The sequence below is a fragment of the Nicrophorus vespilloides genome, unplaced genomic scaffold (genome assembly GCF_001412225.1).
Source record: "Nicrophorus vespilloides isolate i.1.1-1 unplaced genomic scaffold, Nicve_v1.0, whole genome shotgun sequence".
In the NCBI taxonomy this organism is placed as follows: Eukaryota; Metazoa; Arthropoda; class Insecta; order Coleoptera; family Silphidae; genus Nicrophorus; species Nicrophorus vespilloides.
In genome coordinates, this window is record NW_017099567.1 from 10,378 (window position 1) to 37,079 (window position 26,702).

The 26,702-nt window shown below is 31.4% G+C and overlaps 1 protein-coding gene across 1 annotated transcript; it reads right to left on the bottom strand.

Moving 5' to 3' along the window:
* Nucleotides 1-509: 509 nt before the first annotated feature.
* LOC108564753 (rap guanine nucleotide exchange factor 4) lies at nt 510-26,163 on the bottom strand (the record flags this gene model as incomplete). The annotated part of the gene is given in 16 exon segments (XM_017923866.1): nt 510-1,008; nt 1,066-1,415; nt 1,475-1,779; nt 1,828-2,078; nt 2,134-2,258; nt 2,318-2,551; nt 2,624-2,803; nt 2,854-3,033; nt 3,088-3,232; nt 3,301-3,446; nt 4,106-4,289; nt 4,341-4,511; nt 4,565-4,723; nt 7,676-7,727; nt 9,793-9,939; nt 26,072-26,163. Coding segments are annotated over 16 exon segments (2,846 nt in total), but the record flags the coding sequence as incomplete, so codon positions are not given.
* Between the last annotated feature and the right edge of the window lie 539 nt (nt 26,164-26,702).

Here is a 26,702-nt window from a genome sequence, read left to right on the forward strand (position 1 = left end):
TTAATTATCCTAGACAATCTACAATTGGAAAAAATTCAGACACATCAAAATACACGTACGAAAACATTATTATTAGTATTAATTTTAGTTGATTTTTTCTCTTAATTATAATATTATATAATATATATGGAGTGTGTATATATATATATATATGTATATAGAAATATTCAAGTATTAGAAATATACTAAACTCTGAAGACATAGAATAAAAATATGATATTAAATTTGGTGATTTTGCGATGGATTCGCGTTTGATTGTCATAACAAATTATTTATAAACTAGATTGTTGTAATCTTCAGAAGAATTGATTGTTTCTTTCTTTGCAATATTTATATAAATTAAAAGTAGTGTTTTACAATTAAGAAGAAACACGCAATAAAATTATTCGAGAGAACAAATCAAGCGATTCGATGAAGATCATAAATCCACACACTTGCAATTAGATTATGTTATTATTATTGTTGTATTAAGGGAATGTGATTTATTTGCAAGAAGTTAAAAAAGTGTGTGTGTGTGTTTGAGAGTTTTTGAATTATCAATTAGTATCATAATTAATATTAGTTTTTAAAATAGCAAAAGGAAAGTGTTATTGCTTTATCTTCTTTACTTACATCTTCTAGATTGTTTTGTTATGTATATAATATTCATAATTATTTTCTTGTAAGTAATTAAAATGTATATAATCACTCTATAAAGTTTCGGACAAGGTTCCACCTTCCTTCCTGGCTTTACCAATCTCTTAGTGTTTGATTTAGTTAAATGTATAATAGATTTGTGTAGTTTTGGACCCGGCCATTTATACGAATTTGAAAATGATAATAAAATTAGTGAGAGAGATAATGTTATAGCTCTCTATTGCTGCAGCTGATGTTGGTCATATCTTTAGGAGCGTCGTGGCTCCAGCTTTTGCGACATGTTCGTTAAAACCCTTTGGTTGTCGATGGCTCGAAGGCAAGAGATGTAGGATTTGACTTCGCCCTCGCTTTTCGGTGATGGCGGATCCAGCACTGATGTTAAAGAGATTGTTTTAAATAATTAATTATTTTATTTTGTAACGATTTTACCTAGATGTCGGCTTCGGCAGAACCTTATGGTGCGCATTGTTTGCGCTAGCATGTGCATCTTCTCGAAGTTTACGAGTCCATCCAAGCATGTCTTGTTGCCTTCGTGCGTGAAGGTCATGTCTTTGAGAAGAAGAGGCATGAAGGGAACGACAGGAGGTTGAAGCTTTCCAACGCTGAGGCGGTAAGCGCGGTGGTTCCTGCTCGGATCAATGAGCGATTCGAATTCGGTGAAGAGTTTCCTGAATTTCGAAGGTAACTTCTCCCAAGTCATGGAAAGTCTGGACACGGCAACGTTGCTTAATCCCATCACGATGGCGCAGAACGCGTTCAAATTCTGGAATTCTCTGCAGCTGGAAGATGCAAGAAGTTTGTAGAAACGAATTTCGTTCGGTTTAGGTTAGTTTCGTACTACGCTGCTAGTTTGATGAATTTCCTGAGGATCGCGACGCGCTTGCTGAGACTCAAGGAAAAGCAAATCTCGGTGACGACCCAATACTGGATTTCGTTGAACCTCCTGACGAAGACGTCCAGGTTGGCGGTGATTTGGCCGAAGTGATGTCGCCCGAACGTGTGGTAAACTAACTCGTATTCATGCACGCACCAGAACAATTCCCAATCGAACAGAGTCATGAAGTAGGCTAACTCTTTGGTGCTGAATAGCTCAATATCGGCGTCGATTCCTTGGGTTGCCTCCTCCTGCTCACCCAGCGCCGTCTATCAAAAAAGCTTTTAATAATTAAACTCTTCAGATTCAAAACATACCAAAGCGTCCAGATGATCTTTAGGCGACACAAAGATCCTCCCGTTAAGAGTCAGACCCGTCGGAACGCTGATGTCGTTGTCTTTGAACACCACCCGTTCTCCGTTCGACTTGACCTCCACCAGAAGAAGTTCTTCGGTGGCTCTCAGCTTCAATTTATCCGCAGCGAACAATTTGATGGTCTCCGCGGTGCTATCCACCGGTAACCGTAACGTGCAATACGTGTGATCAGCACAGTAAACCCTGAAAATTACTAAAGAAAGAAAAAATCAATTAAAGCGCAACATTATAATAAATCAAAATATTACTATCATCCTGAGCCTTAATCATCGTCCTGAGATTGTCCTCGTTTCCGCTGAACAAACTGATCGGTTGTCCCAAAGGCGGAAGCTTCCATTTCTGATTTTCATGCGCCTTTTGATCTTCCTGATGCCTACAAACGAAATGACACGCACAAGGATATTATATTAAATTCTTTCATAATTAATTTACCTCCTCAGTTGCGTCATGACGTGGTGCATCATTGAAGCGTCCTCCTGCAGCTCTTCCAGCTGCACGCAATCCGCCTCAACCTCACTTGCCAGATCCTCCAGAAACTCCATCGCCGATTCCTCCTCGAAAACAGGATACCTTATGGTCACTACCCAGCGGTATATGAATTGGACCACGCGTTTCTTGCACGCCAAGACAAATTCTCTATCTTGATTCGGCGACTCCAAATGATAAGTAATCTGTGTTAAGGAATAATTTCTATCTACTTATAACATCTAATTAAATGTTGCTGTTTTAAAAGGATATTGTCTATCCAATTCGTCGACTAATTGGTGCGTAGGCATGAAAACAATATGCGTCAGTAGGAAATCTTCCAAGAACGGATCTTGTCCACCGCTTTGTCCTCCCAAGCTGTTTCTGGAATCCAAGCGCGTTTCCAGGAGATGCTCAAGCATCTTTTGTGGAGTTCCAGCCATCACCGTGTACCTAAATATAATCATATAATTATTATATTAAATCCAATTAGTCCAACATACTTGAAATTCGAGTAAGCTGTCTTCTGTTGCGGCGATATCTTTTCGAGGACAAGCACATCCTTTCCGTGTTCCTTAAGACGAACGGTGTTTGCCTCGACGTCACGTAAGATCCTGTTGAAATTTTCTTTATCCACCCGCAAGAATTGACAATTGTTCTCTCTCAGAACAATCGTTGCAGCTCTGATAATGAAATTCATGTATTTCTCATTATTAATCAAATAACATTCATGTTACCTTGGAGCGTCGTTGATGAGTGCCAGTTTTCCGAAATCGTCGCCTTCCTGCAAGGTGTTCACGGTGCCTTTCCCATGGATGACCACATCCACGGAACCTCTAAGTATTATGTACCAAGACCTACCTTCGTCACCCTGGTGGAACACTTTTTTTTTAAGAAGAAAATGTTAATTATAAACAAGAGGATTAGATGAAGGAATGTGAAATATTTACAAACGTGGCTGGCTTTCGGATGTGCTTCGAAGATGAGCACCGCTGCCAACTCTCGTTTAACCGAGTTGGTAAGGTGAGCGAGAGCGCGGATGTGCAGAAGCTCCTCGTAGATGGTCTCTAGGTCATCCGGTGTACGATCGTGACTTCTGCAATTATCAATAAAAATGTAATATATTACTGATATTTGCTTATAAAAAAAATAACTTTATAACTTTCATCACAAATATTTCAGCATGGTTTAATAGTACTTAAAACTGGGAACCTAAGCTACAAAAATAATCGATTTCCGAAATGAAATTTCCATTCGACAAAATGTATTGATAAACCATAGCTTCACAGAAAAATATTTCAAATATTTAAGTAATAGCTACTTTTATATATATTATTACCATCTTTTTTCTACTATATTTGAAATGCTATATTATACTATCTTTTAATTTGACGATTTTGATGTGTTTCGAACTCACTGTTTTTTTTAATTGAGATGGTAGAATTGCTCGCGCGGCATTTTTATTTTTATTAGAAAGGATGCTGTTTTGTAGAATAATAAACTACTTTTTTTTTAATTGTCCATCAAAAAAAAGAAATGACAATAAATAGAATCTTAGTTCAAATTATGTCATTATGTTTCAATATGTTCCGCAAATAGTGCAGAAAGTGATAATACAAGTTATAGAAATCATGGAGAAGGTTACAATTGGATACAAAATTTTGAAATATTGAATGTCATAAACTGGAGTCGTGTGTAAGTTGTCAAATTATTTTTGTTGGACAAATGATGAGATATTAATATTGTAGTAATTACGATTTTCGAAGGATCATTCGCATGATGGCATCAGGACCACGATTGAATAAAGTGGTGATCGACTCAAGGATCTGATCTTCGGCACCGGCGACATCCTCGAGTGTTGGAAGGGCTGTGGCGCCTTCTTCGTCCTGCCAGAAGCGGTAGAGGAAGCATTTATCTTTGAACGGTTGCTCCCTGGCGACTGAATTATGGAAATTGGTAAAACGGTTATTTTACTATTACATTGAATTACCATGAGCTATGACTCCTTCCTCGAGCAAAGCTTGCCACATCCCAGCAGCCTGCGCTCTTGTATGTATACCAGGTGATAACGATAGCAACCAATCTACCAATTCCGTTCCCGGAGCGCATCTCCTCACCAACCTCCCAGAAACCTTCCTATCCTTCAGGCAAGTATTTTGACCTAAAACCCGAATTGCTGCATATAAAATAGTCGGTAACACATTAGGCTTTTACTTAGTAAAAGTGTGCGCAAAGCCCATCCGATGCGACTCATTGTGGCGCCTGGAGTCTCGGTGATGGGTTCCGCTGGATTAGGTTGGTCCGGAGACATGGACCTCCTCGGCGGTGGCGATAATGGTTGAGCATTCTTAGAGCTGACGCCGGATCCAAAACCTACGTTAAAATTGCAATGTTAATATTGCAAATCAGAAAAAAAAGTAAATCATTGTTTTATTATCCACCTAGGAGCTTATCCGCACGAATCGACCAACAGAATCTGCAGAAAAACGCGCCCATTTGTGCTCAGATACATAACACAAACAATGCCGATACAGAAACACGCGCGCGCGTTTAACGCAAACAGAAGAGGTCTTCCACATGGACAAATGGAACGATTCCTAATCGATAAAAGCCGCAAAACGCCGTTAACACGAACCCGTGGTACACACACACACTCGTTTATTTCATTTCGCTCTTCGTCCCCTTTTTCCTTTCCATCTGAACAGCGACAATTTAATTTCGAACAACGCAACGAATGGAGGTAGACAACATAAAAATGGAGCACAATACGTTTGTTACGAACGAGAATTGCGGCAGGCGACAAGCCATCCGAAATATCTGAATACATTACCATATCGTATTCCGATAACGACCGAAAACACTTACTATTATCGGCTGTTTATGGTGCACGTTCGTTCAATTTGCTACTACGATTCGTTAATAAATCTACCTTGAAACACTAAAAGTGCGTATAGTTGCTCTGAGCGCATTAGGAAATCGTCGTCCGTCTACGAAATTTGATTGTGGGTTACAATGTCACGCCTCGGGTTGTTCCCAACCCCAATAATACTTGAAACTTTACGAAGTGTATGGAAACACCAAAAACTTGTAACTAACTTTCCATGTTCAGAGTGCGGCGCGATCCTTTTGTTAGTATAATCTATCAACCATGCAGAATGTTTGAAATCGTTTGATATATGATCAATGTTCAGTGGATACGTAACATAGAAATACATTGTTTGTTCATGTTTCGAGCGTAGTGGAAACTTCAATTCATGCATGTTCAGTGCAGATTATATATCCACTTAGTATTGATTAATGAAAAATATTTGAACATATAATATTATATACAAACATTTTTTTTTTACTTTACCTTCAAAGCACCATAATTTAATATTTATTTATGATTACGTTATGCGGTACATCAAAGAGACATTGGGTTTTGCGAATTTTATGCATTTTGAATAAAGATATATTGTATTTACATGCAACAGATTTACATTAAATATTTGTAAACCTATTATAAATTGATAATTAAGGACATAAAATCAAACAAAATGTTTGTAAATATTTTTGTTCATTTGAAATGTGATAAATATTTACGTATTTAGTGAACGTACACAATATATAATTATAATTTTACGATTTGATGAATGTATCAAATATACTTTATAGGAAATTAAGTGAAAGACAAACAATGTTTGTGAATGAAGTATGGATCAACACAAAATCTAATTAAGAAGATTATGATAAAATATACGCATTATCATATATTTCATTAGTTTATATGGGTAAAATTGTTTCACTATACGAGTAAAAATCCGGATATTTTTGAAACGTATTATGCTTTTTAAGCGAGGTTCCACTGTATATGAAAATTTATTTCAATATACTTTCAAACACAAAATTGTTATTAAGTTGAATGGTATTCCGAAAAGAAACATTTTTTTTAGATTTTGTATTAATCTTAATATAAAGATTGTAGAACATTTTTATTAGGTTTTGTAATTAATGATATACGAGTAAACCTCTTTATATTTGGGCAATTTTTCTCAATTATAAACTTGTAAAAGCAAATTTGAATTTAAAAAAGAACATGAAAACAAACATTGTAAACAAATGTTTTTCATTGTTTGTCAATGCTCCAAGCATATATAAACTTTATCTTGAGTAGGAAAATTTATATTTTCGATATTAATTAAATAAAAAAAGACATGACAGTCTGACTCAACGATTTCTATGATTTTATCAACATTTGCGAAGATTGGTTGCCATATTATCAGAACCAATGCTTTGATGTTGCATTTGATATTGTATAAACAACACAATTTTTTTTGGCCACCTGCTCCGCTTTTCCCATAGGTCGTACTGAAAATTATATCGAATTTTCTCTTTTTTTACCACCATTTTGGTATAGATGCAACGTATACATCATGAGATATGGCTCATTAAAGCCATCTAACGAAAAACGCTCAAAACTTTTTACTTCGCCCAATACTTCTTGATGTTACAAACCTACTTTACATTAAATCTATGTTGATCGGAAAGGAATCAACACATTATAGATTAACTATAAAAATATGATGAACATATGATTTGTAAATATGAACAATATTTATTTATTTGTTCAATGTTGGACTATTTCCGTATTACGAATTTATTAAAAATTAAACCGATCGAATTAGACCACAAATTGAGCGAGGCGGCGATTTGCGTTTTGTATTATTGCAGTTTAGCGTTAACAACAAAAAAAATATACATGCGAAATTGCGGAATGCGCATTGCGCAGGGATTTCATTAAAGGGCCGGTCGTGTATCGCCTAATTAATACCCATTTGTAAATAGCAGCACAGACAGATAATATGATTGGACGGGCGTCGATAATCCGACGGTACACAGCAACGGGAATCCGATTTGCACTCGGCGTCGCGACGCAAAAATAAAATTACCTATTGCACAATGAAACCCGAACGAAACGATCGGTTTATTTTCGTTCAACAAGGGCCGTCAATTTCATCTACATTTTTATTTCTCCCCCGAATGCTAATTTGATCGAAGATGCATCGAGAATTGGATGTAAAGCAAATCCGTTTGACAACAAGTGTCAAGGATTATTATGACAGGTGACAATCGCAGCAGGTTAGGAATCAAAATCGCGTACCTGAACGTTTACAAAACAAAATCGATTTCCGTTTTTTAATGAACAAAATACAGGTTGATTATTGTCCTTAATCGAATTCTGGCCGGAGGGATGCGAATTCCAGTCCAGGTTTAAGGCTATTATAATAATGGTGGGAATTAAGGGAGATGCGGAATAAGTACGTCCGTCGGGAACGAGATGCTTACCGTTCTTCAGTTTGCAGTTGGATACGAGCTCGTTCATAAGGTCCTTGTTTTTCTGCAAAAAACCGCAACAGAACATATTACAAGGAAACACTAACTTACTTGTTACGACGATTAAAGTCGGCACTAATTAGTATTTTATTTCCTGTTGTTATGATTTTGTTTTCGTTGGCATGGATAGTAAATTGTTTTTAGCGTTCGGAGTGGGAGGATTTTCTATTTGGCGACAGCATCGATTTTCAATTACTGACGTTTCACGCACAGCGCGAATATTTGCATTCTCATTTTGCGCCAATTCGAAGTTTGTTAACGGTTAGAACATTCGTGCAATGGTAGAAAATTGAAATTATGTTAATTTCAGAAATCCATTTCACGGATAAAATTTTCCTGCGAAAATCGAGATACACACTTTACGACACAAAGCATTTCGATGGTATACTCATCATAAGTTCCTTAAAATGCCTAGAAATACCATGATTTACATATTTTTAGGCCAAAAACGTATTACAACTACAATTGTACAAATATACATGATTGAAAATTTACTTCATATTTCAATACTGAAACCGAACAATTTGCCTGAAAATCTGCTAGTAAATCATAAAAAAAACATACAGACTTTAAAAATTCAATAGATCAGCGGTTCTCATTTTATGAATCGCTGCTCAAAATTGAGTAGTTTTATATTTTTAATAAGTCGCGAAATGACAGCTGACGCCATGTGTCAAAACTAGGAATTGGTGAAAAATGTTAGCAATTGGGCCGCAGTATAACTACAAATAAATATGTTGGTAGGTTACTCTATACCATAGTTCTGAAATCTTATGAGACGGAAGAGTAAAATCTGCTCACAACTATTTAAAAATTATAACAGAGACGAAAATATAGTTTTCTAACAAACTTTTGAGACGAATGAACCAAGCTTGTCCCTTCTCACAAGAATGGTAGTCGTATATGTGGCAAGCCACAGTTTTCCGACACCTGTTCAAGATCTTGTATATAGATAACATTAATCATACACTGACGAACCAATACAGAATCATACTGTTGAAATTCCCATCCTTATTTATTATCCTTAATGACAGATCATGTATTAAAAATAAAAAATATTTCATCTTAAAACTAGTATTAAATGCCATCAAAGAGAGACAATTATTGATCAACATTGAATCTAGAAATTACATAACAGTGAGTAAAGAAGTATTGAAAAAAGTATTGAAACAAGAGAAAAATGATTGAATTAATCTTTAATAGTAAAATATTACTTTATTGAAACATAAATTAACTGATATGTATTGTCATAAACGAAGCGTTACAATTTAAATTTGCCGCTATTTTTATTTAAATGACGTTATGTCAGTTTTTATTTGATATTCCTATAGTGTAGATTATCTAATTATATCATGGCATATTTAATACATCAAAATCAAGATATCTGTTGTGCTCAAACATAAATAGAAAAGCATTTTTGACAATAAAAATTGCATTTTTTAATTTTCTTGAAGAATATTTGTTATAATTGTAAGATATATTATTTGTTTGATGAATATCATTTTCTTTTATGTCTCGTAAGTAAAATATTTATAAACGTTTTCCAATTTTTGGGAGTAATAAGTAATAAAATGATGAATATAAACGTCTCAAAATCAAAATATTTGAATAAATGTCAACAGATTGTGAGTAAAATATTTTGAATATTATGCGCACTCGTGTATAATGCGTATACTTACTTTAGCGGAAAAGATCCAGATAAAATAAAAATTCGTATATTGTAGGCACCTATAATTTTTCAAGATTTTATTTTAAATGACTTTGGATTGGATTAATGGATGACATCTGATAAAAAACAGAATGTCAAACATATTAACAAAACTTTAAAGTTTCAATAATCTAAACAAATAATATCAAATATAAATTATGATCATTGTCAAATTTTTTAACATTGAAAATGACGTTCTTTTTTAGTAGAAGCAAAAAATTATAATGGTTTCTTAAATATTCTTGACAACAGCTCAACAAGCAATCAACTGAAGTGATTGAAGCTATTAGATGTACCTTTTAAAATTTCATTAAGGAAAGTTTTCAATTATGCTGTGATTAGATTGTTAAAGTTTAATTACCTCCCAGATCAGTTTAAAATCGGGCTGTTCGACCCGCAGCAATTCGCAGGTGGTTTGCGTCACGACGGTAGTGTCTCTGGGAAGATCCTGCAGGATCGACTCGCCGAAGGTAGCGCCCACGTTCAGCGTGCACAGCGTCACCGGAATCTGAAAAAATAGAAAAGAAAAGCAATTGAGTCCTGCAAAGGCCGGAAGGATGCCGTTGCCGACGGCAATCAACAAACGTTTGTTTATTAATTGGTCCGATCGATCCTTGCTTAGGTTGTAACCGGAATTTTGTCGCAGCAAGAACCGCAAACTGAGCGGAAACGTTAAACTCTTGCCAATGCAACCTCGCTCCTTCCCCTTTGAATTCACGTCGACTTACAAGCAACGCGTGTGTGTGTTTCGTAACTCCCCGCATACATTCCTTTTGTCATATGACCCAGTTCGCTAACATAGAGAAACCGAACCGTTTCGAAGATAAGAAGAATTGACTTTTTTAGAGTTGACGAAGCGGAAGGAAATGGTAGGGCAAGTGAACTGGAAGGAAATCCAAAGGGCCGCAACTCGAGTGTGTGTGTGAGTGCGTTTGAAAAGTCGAAGAAATGAAGGGAGAAAAGTAAAAAAACAATGGGGTGCGAGAACAGGGTCCAATTAAAAGGGCCGTCGATGAAACTCATTCTGGTATGTTTCGAAAACAAAATGAGGGCAACCAGAAATGGGACGGAATGGAATTAGCAGCGGCAATGTATTTACGTGTGCTTAAAGTGCAGCCAGGACGAAATGGGTCGGCATAAAAGCGAGAAAATTGGGCTTGAATTACGTTCATCCGCCGTCGCCGCCATCAAAGGGAGATGGAGAGTGCGGAAGAGAAGGCAAAGAGAGAAGACGGAGAGATGATGAGAGGGAGACAGAGAGATGGATGGGCGCAACAACTTGACGAACGTAGCGTTAATTCGCACAGAAGTAATTACGACATAAAAATGAAATGTCGTCGTAAAGCAGACCCAAGCAAAGGAAAAAATAAGATTGATGATGTCGTTACAAGAAGAGAAGAAGGCGTATTTAACGAAGTCAGGCAACATAAGCAACTCCGAAAGTGCCATATTAATGATCGTAATATTCACAATTGATCTGCACGTTTAGGTTACGAGATTAACACTCAGCATTTATAACTCAATTACAATTATTCAACACAATGATTCCAAGAAGTGATGAAACAAATCGTTAAATTAGTTTACAAACTGATTTCAACTATAAATAAATTAGTTGCAAATTGACCTAATATGTTTTTTAAATAACTGAGTCGAATTTTAGATTTTCTTAATGCATAATAAAACTGATCGAAAACCGATCAGGAGATTTATTTTCTACATAAGATTTATTATATTAATTTATAATTCGTTTATATAGCATTATTGCTTAAAATCTAATATTATGATATTTATTGTAATGGTTTTAGCCAAATAGATACTTTTTACATTTATTTTACAATTTGTTACTATTTTGAGTTCCTCTGCTGCAGTTCTTCGTTGTCCCAGGGGCTGGTATTGCGTGTGAGCAATGTTTAGTTGTTTGTTTTGTAGTGTTCGTACATTTTTCTTTCAAACTTTTCTTCTGTCCACCTCTTTTTTACATTATCTGTCAATTTATTATCCTCATGGATATCTCTCAGCAAGTTGCTGCTGCTGAGGACATTTGTTTTTATAAATCAAATCTCATGTTATTATTTATAAATTAGGAATTTCAAAATATTCCATAAGTTTTAATAATCTTAGCATAAGTTTATAGTTTTTAGTAATATTTATTTAATCTATATAAAAGTGATAAACCATTCTACATAATTGTTATTTGTAATAAATATTGTTAATTATATGTTTATTATAAATGTTTATAAAAAAAACCATTAGATTCCACTTATTAAGCGTATTTTTGTTTGCGATCCAAAATGTTGTTCGGAAACTGAATTATTCCTTTTAGAACCTAACACCGTTGGACTTATATTTATTTTAAGCAATTATTAAGCGAAATTACGAAATTTATAGTTTGATTAAAATGGACCGACGTTTTCAATTTTAGTTTTTTGTTCGAATACTGAATTGTATTCAATGTTAGTATTTTGATCGGAAATCGAATTATTCCTTTCAGGAAAGAAAACCACTGTACTTATATTAATTATTTTAAGTAAATAATAATAGAATTTAGAAAATTATCACACAAAACCGTTTTTATAGTTTGATTAAAATGGACCGACTTTTTCAATTTTGGTCTTTTATTCGAAAACCGAATTATTTCTTTTGTGAACCGAAAACCATTGTATTTATATTTATTTTAAGTAAATATTAAGAGAATTTACATAATCATCGTACAGACATTTTTATAGTTTGATTAATACGGACCCACACTTACAAATAGTGGGTCATTTTCAAAGACATTTTCAATTTTAGTGTTTTGTTCCAAAAAATTTATTATTTTCAGTTTTTTTCTTCTTTAGAAATAGAAATATTTCTTTTGAGGATCGAAAATAATCAAAAATCGAAAAAATTTAAATATTAATAGAATTTCCGAAATTTCCAAAATTTACGTACAAGCGTGCTTTTATGGTTTTATCCATTTAAAATGGACTGGCTCTGCAAAATGCTGATAACAAAGATATTTTAGTTTGACAACTAAAAATAACTTTATTTAACAAATTATTGTGCTTTAGTCGATTGCTCAATAAGATATTTTTTTTGGATTACAATTGATTTGATATGATAGTCTTTTGCAAGAAAAGTACAGACCATTACGTGATCACAAACAGTTCGGGATTCTAGGAAATTCGCTTTGATATAAGAGTGCTTTGGTACATAATCTATATGATGACTGCTGCAATTGATCTCTGGTTATTATGTTATTTCTTTGAGCTTTAGTAAAATATCCTGTATAGGCGTATGGAAGATTAATCTGTTGCTTGTAAAACATCAGTAATGCCCTCAGCTCTGTCAAAAAATCGATGTATTATGTATATTTTAATATTTCAATAAAAAAAATCGTTTTCCTATTTTATTCTCAAACTTTCTTCTAAATAAAACGATTCATTGAAAAAGTATTTCTTTAGAAAAAGAAGTTATACTTTCGTAAATATGTTATAAAATTTTCACTTTTCTGATTAAATAATTCAAATGTCATTAAATATGATCCTGCATTAATAATGATCCTTCTTTGAAATCCTTTGAGTATGAATTATAGCCATGATTAAATGTATATATTAAAATATATTTAATCATGTGTATATAATGTTGAAGTAGCTCTTTTGCAAATAACAGGATATCTCCATTAATCGCTTTAATAAAGGTATTCACTTCGTGCGGATGTTGTACACGTTCATTTGCATTCCGAATTACTTACACGTATGTAATTCAATTAACTGCGCAATGTGTTTTCCTCTCTCACCCTGTGAGTATATCCTTAAGATGCATTTACCATGAAATAAGCAACTCAGAAAGTTCCATTAATAATCGTCCTATTCACAATTCACTTAACATATATACGCCGCATTTACAATTGAATTTGCTCTGTATTCTTTAACGTTGTTTATTTTCTGAGAAAAATAAGGATATTATTGTTTTCTATATGGCTTTTCAAGGAGTCTTTATGTATTATTCTCGATTTTTTTAAGTTTTATTTCGTGAGAAAAAGAAAATTTTATGGAAAGTTGAAATTCAAAAAACGATTTTTTTAAGTCGGTTTTTTGTATTAACTCTAATTGTGATGTAAAATTTACAACATTTATATCATTAAATATTTTTCGAGTATTATTAAATATCTTTCGAGTAGCATTATTATAGCGATGAAATAAGGTTACATTGAACGAAGACAAAGTATCACATTACTATTCCATTACCCATTTATTTTCCACTGATCTGCATGAAATACGATTCTATTCCAATTTAATTTCTTACCATAATAACAACGCTTCATTCTTGAATATCATAACGGTTCGAGTTGTATAGCATGCATAGCAACGAAGTAAGGAAAAGTAAAGCTGCGAAGCCTTCAATTAAATGTACAATTTATTTTCCTCTTCCCATGTCAGTACATCTTCAGATCGATGTTACTTGTTTCCTCGAAAAGCCGCGGGGGATCTTCAGAATCGATTACATCATATTTACCATCCACTGCAATCTTCTGCCCGGAGACCGCCCGAAGTGGATCTTAAGGAACTTCCGATTTACAATCCGCACACCAAAAAAATATATACGAGATAAATAAAATAAAAATCGCCACGTCTCAAGGGTACATTTTTTTAGATCACATTTCTGCTACAGGAACGTTTTTATAGTCCGATTAAAATGGACCGATACTACTTAAATGTAGAATATTTATTTGTAAATTTTGAATTACAATATATTATATTTTGTTACATCTTGGAATATTATGTTTAATTTTTAATAATATCGTGTTAAACATTCTAAAAATTAAGCTAATTGATAAAAAATTTAATAAGCTAATCTAGTCAATGTTCAGAAAAATGTGAAATAGGTATTTCTATATATAAGTGTAATAACTTAATTAATGATAAGAAAAAATAAGGAATGTTATAACATTATTTTGACACTTACATATGCCTGTTAGTTTATATGACAGTTGCTGATGTCTGTTGACATTGATCCTAAATTGACACTTGACAATGATAATGTATGTTATGACATTATTATGACACGTACATATGTCAAATTATGTTAGTTTATATGACAGTTGCCTTCTGACACTAATCCTAAATTGACAGCTCAAACTGTCTATGTTGACATGTGTATTTGGCAGTAGCTGGTGCACTTGATAATAATAATGTAAGTTATGACATTATTATCACACGTACATATGTCAAATTCTGTTAGTTTAATGACATATGTATTTGGTAGTAGTTGATATACTGTTATGGCACCTACATATGTCAAATTTTGTTAGTTTATATAGCAGCTGCTGCACAGAAGTTTTTATAACTCGATTAAAGTGGACCGATATTCGTAAATGATACCACAAAAGAAATTTTGAATATAGGAAATGAACTTGCTAAAAATATAAAATAAACATTCAGTACATTAACGGATCCATAAACGATGCGAATATTCATGCAGTTTGTTAATAATGGATTTAGTCGATTAAAATGTTTTTGAAAACTTTTTATTATTTTACAGCAATTTGCAATTTTTACTGTTTTATGAAATATTGAAGGGCTGTAAAATGCCCGGCGCATCCGCCACGCCCGGTAAAACTTTTACGACGTTTCCTGTCGCAGTCAGTGTTTTCCACCTTGACACGCGGATGTTTTTCGTGACTTCAAGAACATGCAAGAAACGTTGCTTTATGTACGCGCGTTCATTTATGCTGGGCGAGTTTAATTTGCAAACTTAATTAATTAAATGGATATATTTTTTGTGGAGCTGTACAATTTGCCAGAGTTTAGAAAGTTTGTGTGTTTGTAAAGGCGGCGATTCGTGTACTCGCATAAAATGAATGCAAACATAGTTTTCGTACTCGATGAATACTCATCAATAAATTTTATAAATACAAATATTTTTTGTTGGGAACGAAGTTATAAAGTTTATACATATATTTTTTTAGTTTTGAGTACTTTCAATGGAAAAAGGGATCAAACAAGTCTATAAATTAACTAATTTACTATTTCGTTGCTTCAATATGATATTCCAGAATGGAGCGCATTATTATAATAAGGAATTAAATTGGTATATAATACTGCTATTTCATGCAGATCAGTGGGAAATACATGACTAATGGGATAGTAAAGTGATACTATATCTTCATTCAATGTAACCGCAATAATAATACTACTCAAGGGGTATCATTAAATTCAAATTACTAAATTATTGAAAGTAAAAAATGTTCTTTAAAATAAAAAAAATCTACTTAATAGACTATAAAGGCGTTATGCCTTTATATATTTTAATATTAGAAGAAAGTTTTTAGTGTTACTCTTTATCATTTGATTTAAAAAAAATATCTTAATAGACCAATAGAATATCAGCGTATATAAACAGAAAAGCAATTTTTTATTACACAGAAAATTTCGAAAATATTATTCAATATTTGTAATAATTTAAAAAATAATTTGATTTATGTTATAGTTTAAAGCAGAGGTTCCCAAACTTTTTTGTGTCGTAGACCCCTTGCCATGTTTTTCACGTTTCATGTTTTTCCACTATCGTGGACCCCCATTTTCATTTCATGGACGCCCAATTTTTTGTTGCTGACGTAGGCATATTAATATGCCATGAAAACTTTAATTATGCTTTAAATTTTAAACAACAACTTAAATTATAGAAATAAATAAGTTGCGCGTATTATTAAGTTTTTATTTGTAATTTTTATAAATGATAATGCTTATATAATTATCGGAGAGGTTTTCCTAATTTGAATAATTTAAAACTAATTGCATTTAGAAAATATTTAAAGAAAATTGAAGTAGATTAATGTTGTAAAAGAACTATTGGGAATGATAAAATATTGAAATTAAAATATCTATATATAGTAGTTTCCCAGGATAAACCACTTACACACATTTTATGCAACCTAGTTTAATATTTCATACATACATTAATGTTTTCTTCCTAAATTATTGTATATCCAATATGAAACCATACAGAATTTAAATAGAACAAAACCAATATTTAATAATCTTCCTTTCTTGATTGTTTTCACTTTAACTTACTCTGGATATGGATAATAGGAACTAATTAATACAGTTGCCTTATGTTTTTCATTGAAATTAACCGGTCCAACTTCAGCAATTTTAGCTAGAAATTGAAAATATTTGTTATAAAACTAATATTGAACTATAGTCAATTTTACATAAATACCTGTTTTAATGTTTCTATTGTTCTATATATGTAATATCTACTTTAAACCCGACGAGTCCAAAATGTTTGTTAATTTCATTCATGAATAAGTTGTTAGTACTTTTCTTAGTATTATAGATTTTTGATAAATAAGCTTCCAATTTTGAAGAAATTAATTTTATGCATCGAAACGCATTGTTTTCACGTTTTACTTAATTAATAAAATAACTTTAGAATATATATATATTTAATACATGTTGATAATAAGCAAAAAAAATACAGATAATTGAATGAGATATTACTCCTTTTTTTTACAATTTTATCCGTCCTTATTTATTTATTTATTTTTCAATTGTACCAATTTAAATACATTTATATAGTTATATTTAGTTTAGTTAGTTAGTGCATGTTTCGAGTCTATGTTGGTATACACAAATCTTCATTATTGTTATTCTTGGGGCGACTAATAGGCGCACTATCCAGAATCGAATCGTCGCCGGTTCGAATCCCGGTCAAGCCAGGCTCTTTGTGAGCCCTCTCGGTGCTTGCAACAATAGGGCCATCGTTCATCACAGATGGATCAAATGAATGAGGTTCAGCATATGGACCTTGAGCCAAGTCGATGGATAATGTGTTATGGATAGCAGCGGACAAAGGGAATAGTGGAATCGCAGAGCATCAATATGAAGTTAACCGACAAGGTGACAGCCAACCAACAAATTAAAAAATCAAATAATCATAATGGTTACTATCCACCGGGAAAGATTATCCATTTAATGTCAATCACGATCTTAAATTTTAATGTGAACATTTCGTTTATGAACAGATTATGAATACATTTATACCACATAAAAAAATGTTATTCTTTATCATTTTATTTAAAAAACCGATCACCTCTTAATCGACCAATTAAATATAACTGTATATAAACAGAAAGACAAATTTATATTATGTAACTTCACAGAAAATCTCAAATATATTATTCATTAGTTGTAATAATTAACTTTTGAAATATGTTACAGTATAAATCATATTAAAAGGTAATGAAAACTTTAATTATGCTTTAAATTTTAAACAATAACTTAAATTATAGATATAAACTACTATAAGTTTTCCTTCTGTTTTTGTACAATATTGCAATATTATTAAGTTTTCATTTGTAATGTTTATAAATGATAATGCTTATATAATTAGGAAATTTTAACAATAATATCGAAAATATAAAAATGAAAATATTTGATATAAATAGTAAATTATACATAAATACGTGTTTTAATAGAAAAATTAACAATTCTGAAGTATACTGCTTTAATTTGGGCTTTAAAGTATATTACATAATAGTAATATCTACTTTAAACCCGGCGCGTCCACAATTTATTTAAAATGTAACTGCGGAACAACTTCGACTCTCTCGCTCAAACATTATTCCATCCAGAAGAGTCTGTTGCTTACAAAGTACACTAATTAGTATAATTAACCATATTTCAAAGGTGCCAAGAACAATAGCATCTGCCAGAGGTTACGATTACTTTGTTTCTCCTGAAGTTGTTTTAAAAGTTTCCGCACGTTGCCGATTTATGAGTGCAGTTTATTTGGAGCATTTTCGCTCGAGTGGAGCTCGTAAAGAATGCACAGATATGCCCAGGCATCGCATCGATCTGTATCCAGAATATCCCTTTCTTTACGCTTTATTTGCATCTCAAGAATGGAGGAGCGTGGAGCGTGCACTCCTGGGAACTCCCATTCCGGGTAATAAAAAAGAAAATAAGGTGTATCTCATTGAAAATATAATAATAGACGAATAAAATTGATATCTGATTGTGTGCTCACATCTATTCCAGTTAAATCTATAACTATTTTAAGAATCTGCACACGATTTCATACATAACCAAATTAGAGCATTAAAACTATTAATTTATGGAAGACGAAAATATACGTAAATTAAAAATAATATCTATGTAATTTTGATACTACGTACAAATCTATAACCGAACTAACGCACAAATATTCAAGAAATTTGTTCACTAAGAATATTTATTTATGTAAGATAAAATTATATGTAAATTATAAAAAAAAAAAACATAATAAAAATATTATAAGTTATTTCGATAATGCGTACAAATGTATAACCAAACAAACGTAAAAATATCTAAGAAATTGCTGCATATAATATTCTATGTAATTTTGATAAAACGTAAATGACACTGATGAAATTAACGTACGCAAAACAAAATCGGTACACTAAAAATATTCAATAATCCATATTTTTCGTTACTACGTACATACTTCTGACCGAACAAACGTACACATATCTGCACTACCATACACCAAGCTTTTATATTCAATGTATTACTTTTGTGTACGTTTAATGCATGTTCGAGAATGCACGGTCACCGAAGGAATGTACAAATATTGATATCTGTATTTTTTTCAAATTCGATAATACGTACATATATTTTACAGATATTTTTACTTAAAATTTCTTATTCTCATAGCATTTATTGTTTTCGCCAAGTTCGATAATACGTACATCTCACTGTCCAAACAAACGTACAAATATTTGTATAACCGTAATATTTTCAATAGTTTTCTTATTTTCATGTCATTATCTATCATTATAACTCATTTAAAATAAGAAATTCATTGAAATATTTACGCAGATATAATTTATGTAATATTTGTTCTATTGTAGTAACATATTATACAACTTTTTCACAGACGACCAAAAATAGATTACATATGTACTTGTATGTACTTAAGGTACGTTTATGAGAAAAAAAAGAGACTTAATGTACAGTTATTTATGTACGCAACATGTAACCGGACGTTAACTGTATTATATATATATAAATGTATTATTTTATTAAATTTTAATCTGTTAATTTGTGAATTATAAAAAAAATAAATTTTCAATTTCAATTTTAAAATTTTACTGATTCATGCACTGTTCATTTTTTATAGAAGAAATTATTTGCGAGTCACTTGAAATTTTATTAAAATTGCTCCCTGTCCAATTGCGTTTTACATGTTTACGTTTCCATGGAGATTCGATAACTTCGATGGAATATCTTCGGGCGGCGCGAATAAGCGGATTAAAAACCGACGGTTTTTATTCGAAACGTAAATCCTTAATCTACCAAATAAAAGTTCCGCGTTGAAACGTAAATTGCATTTATCCAGTTGTTATTTCTGTCATTAAATGTTTCGTCGAGGGAGGTTTGTCCCATTCATCATTCCAGGTTTTTGCGTCAATAATAAAAAAAAAACAAAAAAAAGAACAGATGAAATCATTTATTTATGAAGTTCGCCTCGAACAACGGCAAAACCGTAACCATTGGACGTTTGCCGCTCGAGTTTCGCTATTATCCAATAATAAAACCGTTTCGCATTTCCGACTCTCGCAAAACCGGACCGAAAACCGAGTACGGTTCTCGGATGATCGATTGTAGAGGAAGCTGTTTATTATGTTGAGAAGGGTTCGGGAATAAAGAAAATTATCTTTATCACCTTTATCCATTAGGGCACTTGTATAAAATATGAGTAGTGCGCGAGATATGCATCTCACTTTGGTATGTTATTTATGTGCGCGGATGTAAAGAAGGCGGACAGAGGGTGGATGTGTAAAAAAAAGTAACTTTTACACATTTTATACGTTTTTATATATATACGCTCTTTGTTCTCACGAAGTTACATAAATAATTCGCGGCTGCGAAAAAATCCATTTTTTTCTTTTCAAAGTTGAATTTCGCAACTTCAGGTTTTCTACTTTCTCTCGATACGCGCACGAATAAATATCTAATGAAATTTATAGAGAAGAGTATTCCCTTTCTGGATTTAAATGCGTCCCCTTATTAATATTCATGATCCGCGAAGGGGGTTTCCCGAGGGTACGAAACGAGATTACATCCATTATGCATTTTTCCTCCAGATTTTTATTTCCAACCCTCCTATTCCTCTTTATTAATGGAAAAGGGAGAGATAGAGAGAAAGAGTGTGCACGACAAATCGGAAATTAATCCTATGGATTGCGTGAATATTACAATTTTCACCTTCAAAAAACCTCATATTCACGGACTAGGAAAAAATAAATAAAGCAGGAAAGTTTTGGTAAGTAAATAGATTACAGTTAATTGAAATTAATTATATAATTTGCTAGAAAAAGATAAATTATCATTTCATATGATGAAATACGTGAAAATATTATTCACCTTCAAAACAAGCTAATTTTCAACAACTGTAACAAAACATATATAATGTCGTTTTATACTCTATTGACATAGTAAAAGTAAAATTGTTTGAAGAAGTTGACTTTTTTTTATTTATTATATTTGTATTATTGTATTGAGTTTTTATTTTGTTCTATTTCAATAAATATTATCATTATTATTGAAGTAAAATTGGAAATTAATCACATGGATTGCGTAAAAATTAAAATTTTCAACTTCAAAAAACATTATATTTACGGATTAGACCAAATAAATAAAATAGAAAAGTTTTGATAAGTAAATCCATTACAGTTCATTAAAATTAATTACATAATACGCTGGAAAAAGATAAATTATCATTTCATATGATGAAATACGTGATAATACGTGAAAATTCATTATTCATCTACAAATCAAGCTAATTTTGACCAAATACAACAACAAAATGAAACAAGGAAGAGTTGGAACATATATTGTAATACTTAATTATAATTACCTTCAAAATATTGACAATACTTTGGTAATTAAATCCAATTGAAATAAATTCCATAATAAATCCACGAAAAAAACAACTATTAGGAATTTAATATATAGTTTTGGTGATATTTTTCAATTTTAAAATTTAATAAAGTTAAGAAAATTTTAGTAATTAAATCCTTTCGACTCTATTGAAATTAATTCCATAGTGAAGTAGAAAAAACAAATATGAAATTAATGAATATTTTGCGTGACTTTTTTAATTTTCAGCTTCAAGAAAACTCATTATCGACCCAAAAAGGAAACACATGCATAATATAGTTTTATATTGAAATTAGTATAGTAAAAGTTAAATTGGCAATTAATACAATAGAATGCTTGAAAATTACAATTTTCACCTTCAAAAAAACACATATTGGCCGAATAGAAAATAAATAAAACAAGGAAGTTTTGGTAAATAAATCCATTACAATTCATTGAAATTAATTACATAATTTGCTGGAAAAAGATAAATTATCATTCAATATGAAAATTCATGATTCACCTTTAAAATAAACTAATTTTCAACAATTACGACAACAAAATGAAACAAAAAAGTATTGGAAAATAAATTCTAATAATTAATTAAAATTAAGTCAAATTACCTTAAAAAAATAACAATATTTTGCTACTTAAATCCAAATGAAATAAATTCCATAATTATGTAAAAAAAAACAACAATTAGGAATTTGCGTGATAATTTCCTATTCTCAACTGTAATGAAGTTAAAAATATTTTGCTATTTGCTAATCACTATTGAAATTATCATAGTAAATGTTAAAATGGAAATTAATTCAATAGATTACGTGCAAATTCCAATTTTCACCATTAAATATTACTTCTTATGTGTTGCTTAACTTTTACTATAAGTTCGATAATATGTACATTTCTCTATCCATACGTGCATAGAAACGTACCATTGTACTTTCTACTTAAAATTTATTCTTAAATTTTCTTATTTGTATGCCATTAGTTATTTTTATATTTTTGACAAGTTCGATAATACGTACATCTCACTGTCCAAACAAACGTACAAATATTTGTATAACCGTAAAATTTTCTGTAGTTTTCTTCTTTTCATATCATTATAACTAATTACAAATTAATAATATAGTGTTCTGATGGAAATTACTAGAAATATTTAAGATATAATTTATGTATGTGGATTGCTTGAAAATTCCAATGTTCACCTTCAAAAACCCTCAATTTTATGAATTTGAAAATAATAAATAAAGCAACAAAATGTTTTTAATTAAATCCATTAAACTGTATTGAAATGAACTAATAATAACGTAGCAAAAGACAAATTCTAATTTAATTTTCAACAATTACAATGAAAAGAATCAGAAAATTCATAAATAATAAATTCTAATACTTAATACATTCATGAAAATTACATTCATGAAAATTACTAATATTTTGGTTATTAAATTCCATAATTGAATAGAAAAAAAAATAATTAGAAAATTAATGGTTAGTTTAGGCGAAAATTTCAATAAACTCATTTTCGCTATAAACACATAACCTTTAAACACTATTAAAATTTACATAGTAAAGAATAAATTGGAAATAAATGAAATTTACAATTTTCACCTTCAAAAAAAACTTCATTTTCACTAACTAAACGAAAAATAAAACAAGAAAATATTGATAATTTAATACATTAAACTCAATTGAAATTAATTACAAAATTATATGAAAAAATTATTTTCATCAACAAGGAAAAATGATTTAAAAACAAAATAGGAAACTTATTTTCATTAGATTTCATTATGTGAATTTTCCAATTTTCATCCCTTCAAGGAAATTAAGAAAATATTGCTAATTAGACTATTGAAATTAATTATGAGAAAATAGATGAAAGAAGAATTATATACAAAAAAAAGTTAATTAAACTCTATTCTAATTAGTTAGGAAATAATAAATCCATAATTAATCTGATTGATCCAATTTTTATATTTTCAAAACAAAAAGAAGAAAAAAATTAAATTTTTACAGACAAGAAAAATGTATGAAACAAGAAAATATTAATAATTCAGACTGTATTTAAGTTAATCCTATAGGAGATTACGTGTAAATTCTAATTTTCATCTTTAAGTAAAATAATTTACACCAAAAAGAAGAAAGACAATTTGATACAAGAAATTAGACTCAACAATATTTATTGAAATTAATTCCAAAGATTGGGTAAAACATTTTAACTAAAAAGAATCTAATTTTCACAAACAGAAAGAAAGAAAAAATTGAAACTAGAAAATATTGAATAATTAAACTATATGGAAATTAATACTAATTTTCATAAAGCTTCTTTTTGGTGAAGATCAAAAAAAAGAAAATAAAAATTGATACTAAAAAAAATGTTGGTAATTAAATCCATTAAACTCTATTGAAATGATTTCCTTAATTACGTAAATAAATGGAAATGTAAAAAAACGATTATCGCTTAAAAAACTAATTATCATAAAGATGAAAAAAATTGAAATAAAAAAAACTGTTGGTAATTAAAGCCATTAGACTCTATTGAAATTATTTCCATGATTACGATGAAGAAGAAAATGAATATAAAAAATAATAAATAAATTCAGAGCCTTTGATGTGCAGGAGGTGAACGAGATTACAAAGTTAGCAACACCGAAAGGCGAGGAATTAATTATTGCGTTTCGCGAAATTTCTATTTTCGTTCAATGTCTAGAGCGTAGACTATCGATCCGCCAACAAACTTTGTTCTCCATGGTAATTATGCGATGGTCGATTGTTTTATTTTCTCTCTTTCATTTCAGTACTCAGCAAAATTTATTATTTTTTTGTTAGCTACGCCTGCGGAAAGCAGATAATTTCTCAACCTTGATTAATCACCGGCGCATCCACCCGAGTGCTTAACTAGTGGCGAAGTAAGTGCACTTACTCTCATTGCAAGAGGATGCCAGATATTTGCACTTAGTTTACGGTAAAATACGGAAGGTTTCAGGATCTTGAATTACTCACGAGGATGTCATCAAGGAATTAGCAAAAGCTAAATGCATTGTTTGCGTTACAGAAACGACGAGTTTAAGATTACTCAATTCCATTTTAAATATCCGTTTTCAACGTAATGCCGGAACGCATATAGCAAAGAAGAAAAATCAAAATAGTGACATAAATGATTTATGATTACGCAATTCAGTTTTAATGTTATACTGCAACAACACTACAATCTTTTGAAATATGTGGATGCACAAAACATAAAGTAAGTAATACAACCGAATTTATTTATTCCATTGGTAGTAAATAGACATAGTGACATACATTATTTAAGTTGGTATAAGTGGGTGCACAGCTGTTCCTACTTTTATGAAGTTGAAGATTATGCAATGGTGGCTAATAATGTAGTGGGTCGCCATGACATAAGCGCAGCAGCAAAAACAAGCAGAATCAAAGACAAAACCACGAAGTAACAAAAAATTACGCAATTCAGTTTTAATGTTGTAGCGGTGCATCAACATTACGAGAGGTAACTTGTTGAAATATCCATATTAAACGTAATGCCGTAATCTGTAGATAGTAGATCAAAAAAATAAGATAAATTATTTAAGTTGGTACAAGTGGAAGCACAGCTGTTCCTATTTTTATGAAGTTGAAAATTATGCAATTCAGTTTTTATGTTGTACTGTTTATTAAAATGCGTTATCTAAGTCTGTTGATGCCAATCGCTAACCTTACAAAATCCTTACATGAACATAAAAAATAGTCAATTTGGTTTTAATATTATATGGGAAAGAATATATTATTTCTGTAATAGTTTTAAGAAAAATTTCAAAAATAATATTGCATTTTACATATTTGTCGCATATTAGATGATTTTAAATATTTGTGTCATATTTGATGATATAATAAATCCACCAAATAATTCACTAAATGAGACAAAAGTATTTTCTCTATAGAGGATAAAAAAATTTCAAAAATGAAATTGCATTTTACGGAGACGCGACAACAGCGCGAGAAAACGCAGTAACAAAAGCTCGAAGGACAAAAGCGCACAGTAACAAAATCGCGCAGTAAAACAAGTTTGGTGCATTTACACGTCGATTTTTTACTGCGCGCTTTATTTTCTGCGAGTTTTTGTTAATTAGCGCTTTTGTTACGGCGCCGCATTTCACATATTAGAAGAATCTGTTTCAATTCTCAGACTGTTTCAAACCGGACTAATTAAGGAACTCAAATAAACCACACGAAAGGAGATATAATTTTATAAATGAAAAAAAAATAGATCATTTATGGAAACAAAAAGATTATTTTTACAATTTGTTGTTCAATTAAAATTTAGATTCTTCTGAAATTTTCAAACCGTAACAAATTAATTAGTGGAATTTGATTTGATAGTGATAACACTGTAATGTGTACTACTGTAATATAATTAGTAATAATTGCATTTTCAATGTCAAAAATTGGATGTTTTGAAATATGTTCTAAATAGTTTTTAGAAAGCAAGGAAATTCGGGTAATCAAATATAATTCAATACATTTTTTTGAATAAATTATTTAATAAGTATTTCAATAAATAAATTATAAAATTTTAATTAATTAATATATTATAAATTTCGATACAAATCGTGTGAGCTCGAAACAAAGTCCATATAAAAAGAATCCAATGTATATGTGAATACGGATAAGAAGGCTTTGAAATAGAGCAGTTCGCATAATAAATAAAGGATTTTAACTTGACAATGAAATTGCCTTTTTGAAAAAATCAATGCTCACCTTGGTTTCGGAGTCCTGCTGGAGGACCCTGACTTCCAGTGTTCCACCCATGACCGCGTACCAGCATTTCCCGGTGTCGCCCTGTCGGAAAACTGCGAACAAAAAGGACAAAATGAAATGTCAGTTTATTTGCAGCGGAAAGAGAATGCGAATGGGTTTTCCTGCGATGCGGTCATCGCATCAGAGGTGGTGGATCCTGTCGTTTGCAAAGCCGCCCCCCACGTGGCGTGCACTAATTTGCTCTGCGGCTTTCGTGTCTGCAATCTTCATCCAATGGTGAATAATTGTGTGTCTGTGTGTAAATGCATACATCAACCATACATTTTTATACTTCGCCACCCCCAAAATCGATTGCAAAACAACAATAATAGCAAATAATAACAATAATAATAGCATCCAATATTCTTGTCGCGAAGTCGTCGCAACTCGATTAAAGTGTCCTCCGGGGGTTGGATTGCCGGGGGGCGACGTAATTAGAGCCGACGAGTAATTAGATTATGTTGGATATTTCGTGATTGTCGGAAGTTTTCGTTGGTTTCTCTGTGTGTGAGAGTACGTGTGAGGTGGAAGGGCAAACTTAAATATTTGCTCAACCTCCGTTTCGTCAATTTAAACTTTGCCGCTAAGATTT